Source organism: Abrus precatorius, unplaced genomic scaffold (assembly GCF_003935025.1).
Source record: "Abrus precatorius isolate BTA unplaced genomic scaffold, Abrus_2018 Scaffold5, whole genome shotgun sequence".
Classification (NCBI taxonomy): Eukaryota; Viridiplantae; Streptophyta; class Magnoliopsida; order Fabales; family Fabaceae; genus Abrus; species Abrus precatorius.
In genome coordinates this window covers 8,672,330-8,687,410 of record NW_020874395.1, presented here as the reverse complement: position 1 = coordinate 8,687,410, position 15,081 = coordinate 8,672,330, and the positions used below count along the sequence as shown (strand labels likewise).

Below are 15,081 nucleotides of genomic sequence, written 5' to 3'. Positions count from 1 at the left end.
TTAAGAAATTGGTGGTTGGATATGGTTTGGCCATTTTAATCTTTTGAGATAAGGCAAATAGCATGCTTCTCTTTTGTTAATGGTGAATTTTCTTTTCAGAAAACTAATAAATTTAAAAGTAATATATGATTGAATTTTAGATTCTTGTAATATATTCTTTATTAGTGTTTTTTTCATTAAATTAAGAAAGTAAAAGAGGAGCACAAATTAAAATAAAAAATTGAAGGACAATTGTAGAAAAATAAAAATAAAAATAGATAAAAAATTGAAAGTAAATTTAATGCAATAAAATAAAATTAATGTACTGTATAACTTTAATTGAGACAATATACTTATTAATTTATTTATTTTTTGGAGTCTAACCTTTCCGTAAAACTTGGCAATGTTTTGAGACAAAAAATGCAAGTGTTTACGTGAAAAAGTTGTAACCCTTTGTCCTATTGTCTAACTACCTGTTTATAGAAAAATATAATGTAATTTTCTAAAATGTATATTAACCATTATCGTGTATTATTCATGATTTTTGTCACGTGTATTACTTACAACAGCTAATAATTGCTCCTAATGTGTTATATTTTCTATAAAATCTTTTATTTTCTTTGAAGTCTTTATATTTTAAATATTTCATTATGCGAAATAATTTGAACCAATTTTCTTGATGAAATATTTTTCATCCTATTATTAATCGCATTTTTTTATGATTGTAATAATATTTTTTGTGAATATATTTAGAATGAAACTTTTCAATAACTTTGACAATATAACACTTTACAACCTAAAAAAAGTCATGAATTTGCAAGAAAATTCATTAAAATATCATATTCTCTTCAACTAGAAAATCAATGCTTCTAAGTTATACTTTGCACAAAGAAAAAAATTTGTCTCTTCATTTCAACTAAAAAAAAAATCATGTTTTTCTTTAGTCATAATTTATCCAAAAATTTGTCAAAAAAGTGACTTTCTTTTTAACTAAAAATTAATGTTTCTTTGCCCATACCTTGTACAAAAAATTTATAGAAATTTCATTTTTTGATTAAAATCTTACTAAGGCAATGCTATGCAAAACTTTGTTGCAATATCTATTTCGACTAGAAATTAAGGTGACAAAATCAGTTAATTTAACATAACATGTTTCAAAAAGAAATGATAAACTTTGACCATTATAAATTATTTTTTCAAGCAACTTTTTCAAAGTAAAAGTTTGTTATCCTCTTTCCGAACAACTTTTTTAAATTTATAGCTTGAAAATTTTCGTTTCTCCAAAACATCTATATAGCATTATGATTTGAAGTTAATTTCAGCTTTGTATATATGTCGCAAAATTCGTTCATCCTAATTAAGAATATTAATACAACAAACGTACTTAGTAAATCATTCACGTTTAGAACCTGTTTGTTTATTTGGTAAAACTGAGATTTTAAACTTCCTAATACATTAAATTTCATTATTAGTCAAGTTTAGTAAAAGTGTGTTTAGATTCACATTTAAATACCGACAATTTTACGTTTGCTTTAATATTATCATTGTAATTTCTGGGTTGAATTCTTATTTATAAGTTTTTAAACGTATTTGTTTTAAATATAGAGAATAAAAATATTGTAGGGGCCTAAATCCGTTGGAAACTAACAAACAAACAAACAGGCTATTAATATCTATCATTGATTTAAGACAGATTACACTCACACTATGTCAAATTTAGTGAAATTTTATTTGACAATCTTCTTAGTAAAACTAACTATTCTTAATGTCTTATGTAATTGTATAAATTAGAAAAGATCAAAGCAATAACAATAAAAGAGAGAGATTGGATAAAACTTTATTAAATGTTACAAAAATAAAAAATGTAATTTGCTAAAAAAAATTGGCTTAGTTTAGATAAACTTTTAGAGAAGTTAACAACATATGATACAAAAAATGTTACTTAAATGGTTCCCCAATTCTTCAACCAAACCAATTGGTCAAGTCAACAACATAAGATACAAAAAATGATAAAAATGAAAAACTGTGTACATTAAAATTTGTTAAATAACTGCTTTTACTATTTTCGGTGAAAACTTTGAAATTAAAATCCAAACTATCCTATTCTAAAATAATGTCATTTTAACAGAAGAAAAAAAGATGTTCTAAATTATTTTTCATTTTAGGATATTTGAAAAATATTTATCAATATCCTCACTTTGTCTTTCTCCCTCTAAACTAGCGCTTAATAACTATTTTTAAAGGAAAATTATTAATAAAATATGATTTTAAAAAATAATTTGGCCCTACGATTATTTTCTTTTAACAATTGAGATTTTTTTTAATTCTTATACAAAACTTTTAAAATGTTATTTTAGAATATAAAAGTAAAAATAATAATAAATATGTCATTCATATAATTGTTAGACCCTCCAAAACTTTGGTGTGTGTTTAGATTCACATAAAAAAAAAAATCAGTAAATATGAATCCAACACAAAAGTTTCAATTGAGAGCGTTGAAGTAAACGTGAATTCGTGAAAGGAATCATACATTGGAAGTGTAGCTCAATGAGAATCTTGTTTGTCAGAGCTTGGAGGATCCTTTGTAGACAAATCAAGTCTCTCTCCAAAAATCACCTTTTTCATTTATTAGGAAGTTTTATTTTCCAGATATCATGACATTTTCTTGTCATCACTAATAAAGCAATGCAACAAGGTAAAGCAACTACCATCAATCCCAATATAGTAGCATATATTTCTTTCCAAGTAGAGAGTTTATTTTGAGTAAGCTTGCAAAAAACATTTGCAACAATTGAGCTTATTCAAATAAAGCAATGGAAAAAGGTGCAGCAAATACCATCAATCCCAAAATGCTGGCATATATTTCTTTTCCAAATAGAGTCTATTTAGAATAATCTTGCAAACACACATTTACAATAATTGTTTAGATTATTTTTCCCGTCAGCTACTCTGTTTTTTTTAGACACATCAAAGTTGATTTTTTTAAATTATGTTTATTGAAAAAGATTTTTCATCAAAATTCTTAAAGCATAAAAATAATATAAAAAGTACTTATTTACAGAACAAAAGTTTGATCAAACAAGCTTAAGCAAAGGGTGCTACACATTAATAAATCAATGGCTGGAAGCACAAGAATACAGTGTAATTGAACTAGAACTAGAACTGCCACTAGTCCTCAATATTTGAGGGAACTATGGTTATGACGGGTCAAAGGCTTGTCGACACACAATTATCTTCTCCACACACCGCATCATAATTTGTATTGGGCGAAGCACTCTTTGCTCTGAAGACCCCCCACAAGTAGTACTTTTCTTGAAATCCTACACAATAAAATAACTCCAAACTCAATACACAATTTCGTTTGAGTACAATAAATTTGAATTGTGCCATTTAAAGCAATAGCACAAAAGTAACTTACTTCGGTAATCTATAGGGAGCAAAGTAGAAGGAAAAACTAAAAGCTCAGCATTTTTAATCACAGTTCTTATGGCAAGGTCAAGGCTAATCATGTCATCAACCAGCTTGTCAAAGGCCCTTTCAACACTGTAAAAGCATGTCAAATTTAATACTGAATCAAAGAGAGAAGAATAAGATCATGTTAATTTGTCTGAAGAATCACCTGTCACTCTCAGGAAAGAGAAAAAGAGCAATGCTATCCTTATTTGGCCTACATTCGATGAAAGACTTTGGCCACACCTCAGATCTTTGAGGTAAGTCACCGCAAACCACTTCAGGGAAAAGTCTTGTTTCTTCATGAGCTTTGGGACATGCTAAAGTGGACATATGAGCCAGAACTTCAATGACAGTACCTAAACTTTGGTCACGGAGGCACAAACTTCCCCTGTTGGCCAGAAATTCAACTTCAGACAATGCTTCACAATAGCAGCTAGAAAATTCACCAAATCGTAAAGGTTACAAAACAAATTTTTTACCTCCAGGCCGGATCAGCAATAGGCTGTGGAACAGCCTCAATCACAGACCCATCACTAGTATTAGCTTCATCTCTTGGAACTGGTTGACACTTTTTCCCAAACTTCTTTTCCGTTTCACAGTTACTACTGCATTGACCCAAACCATGGCTATCAGATAACAGCACCTTTGTCTTAGCTGCAATATTTTGCTGCTTCTGCTTTTTTTTCTTTATTCTCTTTATGCATTCTTTTGGTTCTATTCTGTCTTGAGATGCATCCCTCCCTGTATTCAGACAATCACTTTTTCCAGATGGGATAAGAGCACATTGATCATGAGAAGATGTGTCTACTACCTTTGGCTCACAATCCTCACAAAACCACATAACTTCATCAGTAAAAATTACAGGCCCAGGCCCATCTAAGCAATACCTGAAAAGGAAGATTGAGGAGTATAAGGTCAATGTGCATTTAAGAATAGCAAACTTAAACCACCATGCTGGGAGAAAAATTGAATAGCAAACTTAAACCACCATGCTTCAGAGACCAGAGAGGAAGTTCATGGTATTAATACAGTTGTTTTGCACATCAACTGAATGGAAAAAGATCGGTGGTATTTCCAGAGAGGCTTTCTCTTATTTACAGAATATATGACAATACACATGTATCTATGACACAGACACAATATCTTATGTGATATGGTACTTGCTACGGTACCCATAAACGTGAGAGAGCATTGTACACCCTCTCTAGATTGACGGTTGTGATTCCTCTAATATTTTAGATATTAAAAGGTATTTACGTCTTTTTCAAATAATCACTAACTCCACTATTCATTAATATAAAATTAACAGTAATAATTGTTCCACTATTTACCATATGGTATAAATAATATATCTTAAAATTTTCTAATAAAACTATAATCTCCAATATGCATCTAAATCATATTTGAGGTATATATTGCCTTTATTTTAGAATATAATATAAACAAACATTTCTCCCACCTTCTATACCAATATAAATCTTACTTTTAAAGGAAATTTAAAGAATGTTCCTATGGCATTAAAGTGGCAGCATCTGCAGCCAAGCATAATGTGAAAACATACAAGTACCATCCAAGCAAGTAGACATAAAGAGTGAACAGATTATAGAAGTACCTATGAAGTGCATAAACCTGACACTTGTTGCACACAACCAATGTCTCTGGAAATCCTTTATCGCCACACAAAAGACAAACAGCTACCTGTGACAAGTGTACAGAGTTTTACTACAACAGTTCATAAAAGTATATGCACAACTCAAAAGAAACAGACACTCTACCACAAAATACTGTCATAGGCATACGCAGACAAAAACTAGTGTTGACTATGGTTGCAAAGAAAACAATTTCAAAATGTTGATAAAAGTCATAAAACTTGCTTTATTGCTTCAATATTTTTGCGAAAGATCATGATGAAAACAATTGTGTTAGATGTTGCCAAATACTAACAATTCTTTCTTCTGATCAATTCAAGTTTTTATCAAGTTCATGCTATTTAAAGAAGAAACATTGCTCATGAAATGCAAAAAAAAACTCTAAATGGTTATTCAATCAACAATTATTCAACAGTAAAATTGTAAATTTGATCATTTGACAAATGTGAATTAATCAAAATGGATAGATCAAACAGAATCATGCCTGTCACAACTAATACTGATAATTTAGTTCACTGACACCAAACAATAAAATTATAGCCAAATTCATACACAAGATCTCATAAGAAGAAACTACTTATGTGTTTGTTGCATAGTAAATTAGCAAACGAGAGACACCTGAAGCAACTGAGTTTTTCCTGACTGATTGATGAGTTGTTCAGCTTTAGAACTTCCATCTGCAGTTTGGGTGTTAGAACTGTAAGCTGAAGGGGCATTGGACTCCAATAAGACCAGTCCTAGCAGTTGAATATTTTTCTCATCGGTACAATTCTGGTTCTGACAATCTGTTATGGCTTTTGATAATTGGGTTTCTGTTTCAGTATGCAAAGCATGTTGAATTTGGGGTTCAAAACTTGAACCCTCTGCAGGTTCTTTAGATAATTGGGTTTCTGTTTCAGTGTGCAAAGCATGTTGAATTTGGGATTCAATACTTGAACCCCCTGCAGGTCGTGGTGCTGACACCTGAGATGCTGGTCCTATTAATATTGCTGCAGAATCAGAACCCACATCATCAGTTTGGCTGTTAATATCAGAACCTGCAGGGGCATCCAACACCACCATGATTGACTGTGGCTGCTCATTTGTTTCCATGATAGAATTCTGAATTTCATCATGCACATTGTATTCTGACACTTCTGTCTGTTGAATTTGGGATTCAAAACTTGATGCTAATGATAGTGCAAATGCATGAGATTTCGTAAGCCCTTTTGTTGAACCTATTCCTATTGCTGCAGAATCGGACCTCACATCATCAGTTAGGGCATTAGTATCAGAAACAGCAGGGGCATCTAACTCCACCAAGATTGATTGTGGCTGATGATTTGTTCCCATAGTAGGATTCTGAATCTTATGATGCACTTTGCATTCTGACACTTCTGTCTTTAGAACACATTGAAATTGGGGTTCATAACTTGATGCCGCTGGTAGTGATAGCTCAAATGCACGAGATTCTGTAAGCCCTTTGGGTGGACCTATTGCTATTGCTGCAGATTCAGACCTCACATCATCAGTTTGAGCATTAATATCAGAACCAGCAGGGGCATGCAACTCCACTGACATTGATTGCAGCTGATCATTTGCTTCCATAGCAAGATTCTGAATCTCATGATGTAGTTTACTTTCTAACACTTGTGTCTGTAAAACATGTTGAGTTTGAGGCTCAAAACTTGATCTCACTGCTTCTGGTGGTGTGAATACCACCTGAGATGTCAAAAGCCCTTCTGGTGATGGTATTGCTATCGCTGCAGAATCAGAACTCGCAACTTCAGTTTGGTTGTTAATATTAGAATCAGCTGGGGCATGTGGTTGATCATTTTTTCCTGCAGTAGGATTTCGAATATCATGTTTTGATGAATCCATGGACCTTTTTCCCCCATTATTTGTCTTCAGGTATTTACTAGCAGGTTCTATAATCTTATACCCGAAACCATGACCCTGTAGACCAGTGTGATCCTTGGGTTTCTCAGGTCCTTGAACTGGAACTTCAGTAGTCACCCCTATATCTTTTGGCAGGTAATTCTTGTGCTTCAAAGTACTTGCTTCAGAACTCACATTTTTTACTTGGTGTTCTCTTTTCCCAGACTTCTGAACTCGCCTAGGTTGGACTACTGAATTCATTTGAGAATTTGAAATGTGCCCTTTTGAAGCTTTTCGACCCTGTAATTCCTTTTGTTGTTCCAACATTCTTTGATGTCTCTTTCCAATGTTATGCATTTCCACATTTTTATAACCCGGTAACCTCACCTCACAAATTTTACAGTATGCAACTTGTGGCTGTGGTGCAAATCCTTGAGAAACCATAAACCCTTTTGGTGGTCCTGTTGCTATGGCAGTAGAATCAGAATTCACATGTGTAGTTTGGGCGTTAATATCAAAACCTGCAGGGGCATGTGACTGATTGTTCATTTCCACAATAGGATTTTGATTCTCATTATATTCTCTGTCTTTTGACTCCGGGGTCTGTGAGGCCGAGACATGCTGATGTGATAGCTTAAAACTTGATCCCACCACAGGTGTTGGTGCTGATGCAGGCATTTGAATGGGAGATTCTACAGAATTTGATACAGCATTGACATCAAATTTTGACGATTCCATGGGTCTTCTTGCCCCATCATTTGTCTTCAAGTATTTACCAGTTTTGTCTGTACTAATCTTACGCTTGAAACTATGACCCCATGCCCCAGTGTTATCCCTGGGTTTCCCTTCAGATCCTTCAAGTGGAACTTCAGTAGTCACCTCTATATCTTTCTGCAGGTAATTCTTGTGCTTGGAAATAGTAACTTTAGAACTTGCATTTTTTGCCAAGTATTGATTTCTCCCAGATTTCAGAATAGTCTTAGGTTGAACTATTGCACTCGTTTGGGAATTTGGAATATGCCCATTTGAAGTTTTTAGTCTTTTTGATTGCTCATGTAGTTCCAACATTCTTCGATGTTTCTTTCCATTGTTATGTGCTTCCACATTTTTGTAATTTCCCAACTTAACCTCACAAATTTTACAGTATGCCACTGGTTGTGGCCGGTGTATTGGTGCTACAGCAGGAATTGGCGGTCTAGAGGTTTGATGTGGTAAATATGGACCACCAGCATAGTGGAAATCCCAACCATAATGAGGAATTTGGTCATGGTAGGTAAACTGGCTCTGACTGTAACCTCTAAATGATATATCGTTCCAGTCACCTCTATTCTGAAACCCCCCAATCTGCAAAAAAATCATTCAAACATCAATCAGTAAGTGTTAGCGAAGAGATACAAAACCACTCTTAGGCTTCCATTGGTTTCAAAACCAGACAGACGAAGCAAGACTCACTAGTTGAATAACAACCTGGGGACTTGCTTGCAATCAGGTTCAACCCACTGAACCGTTTGAGTAATCCAATGACTTAATTTTGTCAGGGCTTATCTGTGTTTATTATCCAACATCCTATGTTCTTAGCTCTTGCATACATCAAGGACAGTGACAACAGAATAGATGGTAAAATTCATAAACCTAATTCAATTGCTAACTAGAAAAACCATATCACACTCTACTACAATGCATCCAAGATGTTCCAGACCCTTAATTGATTAATCTGCCAGGCATTAACTTTTGAAACACCATTCATATTTCATATGTACTGAAATTTCAACTACACTTAACAGCACAACAAGACAAAGTCGACATGTTACAAATAGAACAATTGCAGTCAACCTGAAACTTAAATGAGCACCACTATCCTATCCACCCTTCATAATCCTCTTCTTTTAAACAAAGTAAAGGTTTTTAAGGGCCACTTTTATAAGAACCGGAACAATAATCACAACATGTGCAAAACCTACATTACTCATTACTTATTCTTTTAACCCCAAATATTTATCTCATGCCCTCCAAACATTACTATATGCCTATGACAACTTACAATTTTGCTAGATTCTGTTGACAATTAAACATTACACAAAAAATCACAAAGTACAATTCTAATTCTACAACTATATCCAAAAACCACAAAGAATCTTCTACAGTTAAAACCACTTTTCTTAACCCTTGATCATTCACACCTCTTTCAAACAGGACAACCTTTATTCGAAAGATTCCTCGTATTACTCACCAACCCACCAACCACCACCCACCAAACAACACATTCACAAAGATTCAATTTGGAACGTGCATAGAATTACAAAAAATAACTGTCCTAGAAAAGGCGAAAATAAAAATAGTGAAAAAAGAAAAAAAAAAAAAAAAACTAACCATGATATTGCTTTAAAGGGTGCGGCAATAAGGATTCTGAAAATGTTGGCGAAAGAGTTAACTGCATGCAAATTTGGCTTTGTACGCTCCGAGATTGCGTGTTCACTGAGTGCGATTGGATACAAAGTGGCAAAGCTTTTTTGTACTGTGAGACATGTCGTCATCAGATTCATTTATGGCATGATTTTGCGGTTCTTATTAAGGGAACGGGAAATTGCATGTGATAAAGGATATACATATTATACTTTACTTAAAATTTGAAATAAAAATACTACTATTTGTTATAAAATAAGTATAATTAAACAATAATATTTTTGGAGTTATTTTAAATTACTTTATCTTTAGATTTTTTGTTATTGTGATATGTGCTTTTTTATTTTAAATTTGAATTTTTATGTTTTTTAATTTAAAAAATATATCTCTTTAATTTAGTTTTCTTTAATGTTGATAAATTTCACGTGGTAAGAATATTATTAAAATTAAATATATTTGTTAAAAAATTAAAATTATTGAATTATTACTTATAAATTTTATTTAAAAAGAAAAAAGTGATTAAGATGATAAATAATATATTATGTTAAATAAGAATAAATTAAAGAGATAGAAATTTTTATATTATAAAACTAAATTATAAAAGTTTTAAAAATAAAATTTAAATTAAAACTAAGTTAAAAAAAATTATATGCTTAATGTAAAGTGAGCTAACTCTTACAAACATCTTTTAGAAATAATTTAAAAAAATACTAAGATTCAAAAATGATAATTTATATTTTATATATAGAGGTAGATATAATAAAAATATTTAATTTTTATAAATAAAATTAATTAATTTTAAAACGATCTTGAAATATATATTTAATTTATTTATAATTTAATTTAATTTAATAATAATGTACAACGCAAATGTAGTGCAAAAAAAAAAAAAAGTCATTAGTTATAAGTATATTGTTTTAAACTTTTAAAGAGTTCAATGTATGGAATGAGATCCTCTCCCGTGAATGAATTACTATAAAAAATTAGGATCACCAAATATTTAATTTACTTTATTAAAAATAATAAATATTATACTTAAATAAAGTGAATGATTAAATGTTGCATTGCATCCCATGGAATTGAATTTTTCACCGGAAAGAATTCATATCTCAATGTATATTTTTGAAAGAAATATAAATTTAAATATAAAACAATTTTATTCTATAATTATTTAAAAAAAAAATTCAACTTCTAATTATTTTAAAAATAATTTTTTCTCATAAATTTATTTAGATTTTGTTTAAGAGTTGATTTCAAGATATTAGAAGGAAAAAAATGTGATATTTATCTATGTTTGAAAATGTTTAGACAAAAAAATATATTTATAAATCTTTCAAAATTTTTCTAATTCCATATTTGTAACTTCTTTTTTAAAAATTTTATATTAACTTTTCTTTTTTATTCTTTTTATTCTTTATTTTTCAAACTTTTTTCTCAAATAAAAGATTAAAAGATAAGAGAAGAAAAAGTAACACAAAATCTTTAAAGTTATATTAACTTTGAAAGATTTTGATTTAGGAGGTTTTTAGAGGTTTTATAAACCTTTTCCCCCTTAATTGAAAACTTCTAAATAAGGATAATAATAGAATAAAGGAAAAAATAGTTTCTAATTTTCAATATAATAAGTGATAAACAAACACTATAATAGAATTAGGTATTAGAATTATTTGGAATGGTTGAAATTGATGAGTCCATGACTAGGTCTTCTTTGATTGATGAGAGTGAAACCAAAAAGAGAGAAAACTCCTCCTATCACTCTTTCAGATTTTTTTTACGTACACTATCTTGATGGACAACCGTTACTCTAAAGTAGTTAATAGTAAAGGCCTCTCTAGTTAATAATAAGATGAGTTAAGTTTGTCTACTATGCCTCAGCCTAATAACAATAATCATAAAATCATATCCACTAATAAATGTAAAGTTATAATAAATAAGCCCAATAACAATAATTATTTATAATATGGACTAAACACATAGTTCAATATTTTGTCATCTAATTAATCTAGAATTAAACTATAATTAAATAACAAAAATTAATTTATATCAGTCTACATATAAAATATCCAATAGTCTCTCACTTGGACAACATAAATAAAAACATCATATTATTCCATATTAATCAACAATATGTGGTTACAACAAGATGCTAAAATAAGCCAACACAAACTATAAGCATCTTAACAATATAAAAAATTATACTCAAAGCAGTAGTAATATCATACATCATAAAATACCTATATTTGGTGACTCAACAACAAAGTAAAATATAGATAAATGGGAAAGCAAAACAAAACGACATGCCAAGCTGTAAACGAAATGCAATTTTTCCAACAAAATGGCCTAGGCATCAACCTAAGGTGCTTTATAAGATTTAAGAAATCTTACTACAACAAGAAGATTGAGATTGAGTCCAAAATATTTTCACAATTTGTCATTACAGTATATGCATATTGTAACACCCTCTTTTCATTATTTAGAAAATTATGTTTTGATTGACGTTAATTAGTATTAAGATGTGTTAGGAGTGTATTATGGAGAGTATTAGAAAAGCTTGGTGCAGGAAATCTCACTCAAGCGAGACTGAACGCCTAGAAATGTCTTATTTCAGAGCAATCTCGCTCAACCGAGATGATTCTCGCTTAAGCGAGATAGGATAGAATCTGCTCAACTGTCACCTCGCCTAGGCGAGAGTGATCTCGCTCAGGCGAGATGAAGATCTCACCTAAGCGAGTTGGGTCGCTCAGGCGAGGGCTTACAAGATAAATCTCACCTTCTATGGTTGCTATTTCGCTCAAGCGAGATAGAGCTCGCTCAAGTGAACATATCAGAAAAAAATTAGAAAAATCATTGTTTACATATCTCGCTCAGGCGACAGACTCGTCGCTTAAGCGAGATGTTCCTCGCTCAAGCGAGAGCGGGCAAGGCTAAGGGGTATTTAAGAGATTTTCAGCATGGAAAATTCACTTCACTTTCAAAACCTACATTCTTCTATCATTTTCTCTGAACTCTCTCTTCCTGTATCACAGATAAAAGCCTTAAAAATTCTAAAACTTTACCAAATCCGAGCTCAAACTTCGACTCTACAGAATCGTTGGTGAGTATCCTAGAGTTTGGACCTCTCATTTTCACTTCTATCTTCTCTATTTTCTCTTTACTCAACGAATACTCTTTTCTATAAGGTATAGAACTACCTTGGTCTGTGAACCATTTTTTTCTTGCTTTCTTATCACCCAAACTAGTTTTCTAAGGTAAGGAGAGCTCTATCTTATTATTAACAATTGTTGTGTTTGTATTTATGAAAATATTTGATTTGAGTATGTGTTGGATGATAACATGTTTTTGTTATGTTTTCTGGTGTTTGATGAAGTATATGACTCTTATTTTGAGTATATATATATGTATGCATGTTATGAACTGAGTTCGAGGGTGACCTACTCTCAGCAATAATTGATTGATTGTATGAGTTATTAATTAATTAGAGTAAAATATAGAGAAATGAGATAGAAAATATGAAAAGAGAAATAAAATAAGAAAAGGACATGATAAAGATGGGTATAGATAATTGAGAGGTACACTGGAAGTATGAAAGATGGAGAAGATTAAAAAGTTTTGGGGAAATGAGGGTGTTGGATGCTCCTTTTGAATTACGCAAGACAAATGAGCGTAGAAGCACCATAGGCCTCACACTTATTTCCTGACTACTACTCTTGATCATGCTTTTACTAAAAGGGGCCAGGTCGGCAAACGTTATATCCGTGTAGCTGCGGCTATCTAGCAACTATCTATGCTAAGGAAGATCTCGACGGATCCTAGGGGCAGTGAAAGTGAGAACTGAAAGTGTTAGTAGTAATGGACCTAAGTTGAATAAATTAGATGTTTAATGATTTTGTTATATGATGCTTGCATGATTTCTTTATCTGTATCATTGAATTAATTGTGAATATATGCTTAATAATAAAAATAGAGACTCATCCTTACGTAAATATTTCAGAAAATCAAGATGACATCACCTACCGAGAGAATTAGGCTTGCAGATAGTTCTGTAACTGATAGACTAAATTATGTATTTAATAAGTATCAGAGACTTTGTTTCTTTAGGATTACTGTATGTGTAAATGATGTACCTAGTGACATTATTATGATGGAAATAGAATTAGCTTATAGCATTCCTTTTGATTTTTCTATAAGTAGAATCCATCGTACCCTTTATGTATATATCTTTCCTAGCACTATGAGGATCCCAGCAGCATTGACCTTCCTGTTTATGTACCATGACCACGATCATTTTGGGAGACCATCTCGATGGACATTTGAGCAGATTACGGGTACCTAGGTTTCTGCAGACCCTGGTAATTTATATCTCGGATCGGATGACGATCTCGACTCTGATGATATTGCGATGATAGAGGGATGGCAAAGGGATGACTAGTGTCCCTTTGGTCTTGTGATGGATAGGCTGCTCATTAGAACTTGTTTTATTTTGAATCTTGTAAATGTTGGAAAAAAGTCATAATGTATTTTAATGTATTTTAATGAATATTTTGTAAATGTTAACATCTTGTATATTATAAGCACAATGTATGTTCATGTCATTTAATGTTTCCTCTTAAAATTTTGGTTAACTATTATGGCTTCATCATTCAAAGTTCTTATACGTTTGATCAAAATAAACAGGATATATTATAATTTCATTTGATATAATCAAGTGGTAATAAATTTAATTAATTTTTCACATTATTCTGAAATCTTTATTCTTATCAAGTTGAATATAAATAAGGATGTTACAATTTGGTATCAGAGCAGTTCTTCCAAATCGAACTGGGGTATGGGACTAGTTATCTATGCTATGTGCTCTTATATTCTTGCTTAACAAGAATGAGTTGATTGAGTGTTAGGAATGTGTATGACTTGTTTTCTTTAATTGCTTATGTGCACTAGTGGTTATGATAGTTGCTGATAAGCTTGAATGGTTTCTTTCAAAATAGAATCATTACTGGTAGAGGTAGACCTGCGGAAGTCACAAATGAAATCTTGAACTATATGGTTCAAGTAGTAGAAACTCTAATATAGAATCAAGATGCTGAGTCGACAGGGTATAAGAGACAATTGTCCTTCACAAAAAACAACCCTCCAAAGTTTGAGGGAAAATTTGATCCAAAAGGTGCTCAAAGATGGATCGCGGACATAGAGAAGATATTTAATGCTATGAGCTGCCGTGAAGAGCATAAGGTGGGTTATACCACCTACATGCTGAATGAAGAAGCTGAAGACTTGTGAAGCTTCGCCAGTCAAACCTTGCCTCAAGAAGAGGGTCACATCGCTTGGGAAGTGTTCAAGGCTTGTTTTTTGAGAAACTACTTCTCTAGAGACTTGCAGAAATAGAAGGCGAGGGAATTTCTGGAGCATAAACAAGGGAACATGTTGGTGGAAGAATATGCAGACAAATTTCATGAGCTGATAAAATATTGACCCCACTTTCAGCATGATGGAGGCAAGGAGGATTTGTGTGCCCAATTTGAGAGTGGGCTGAGAGTTGACATCCACACTACAGTGAGTGTATTCTAAGTAATGGACCTCCCTACCTTGGTGAGTAAATGCCAAGTTTATGAAGCCAACGCGAAAGAGAAGTCAGTGGATAGTCGAGTTAGAAGATACGTGAGACAAGATAGGAGGCCCTCGAGATTCCAGAGAAGACCTTACTCTAGCCCAGCTCAATCTCGAGCTAGTGGGATTGCACCTT

General features: G+C 32.1%; 1 protein-coding gene across 1 annotated transcript; it reads right to left on the bottom strand.

The window, feature by feature from the left end:
* Positions 1-2,820: 2,820 nt before the first annotated feature.
* On the bottom strand, positions 2,821-9,505 carry LOC113867399. The gene is made up of 7 exons (XM_027502704.1): positions 9,309-9,505; positions 5,700-8,282; positions 5,045-5,130; positions 3,912-4,319; positions 3,599-3,820; positions 3,398-3,522; positions 2,821-3,299 (listed from the first exon to the last, which is right to left on the bottom strand). Exons 1-7 carry the CDS (start codon positions 9,309-9,311, stop codon positions 3,187-3,189), a joined length of 3,540 nt encoding a protein of 1,179 aa, XP_027358505.1. The 5' UTR covers positions 9,312-9,505; the 3' UTR covers positions 2,821-3,186.
* Positions 9,506-15,081: the final 5,576 nt, after the last annotated feature.

Excerpts from the sequence above, each read along its gene's own strand:
- LOC113867399 (XM_027502704.1), bottom strand. Across the intron at positions 5,131-5,699 it reads GAAAAACTCAGTTGCTTCAG|GTAGCTGTTTGTCTTTTGTG; the intron begins GTGTCTCTCGTT and ends CACTTGTCACAG. Across the intron at positions 3,821-3,911 it reads ATTGCTGATCCGGCCTGGAG|GGGAAGTTTGTGCCTCCGTG; the intron begins GTAAAAAATTTG and ends TCTGGCCAACAG.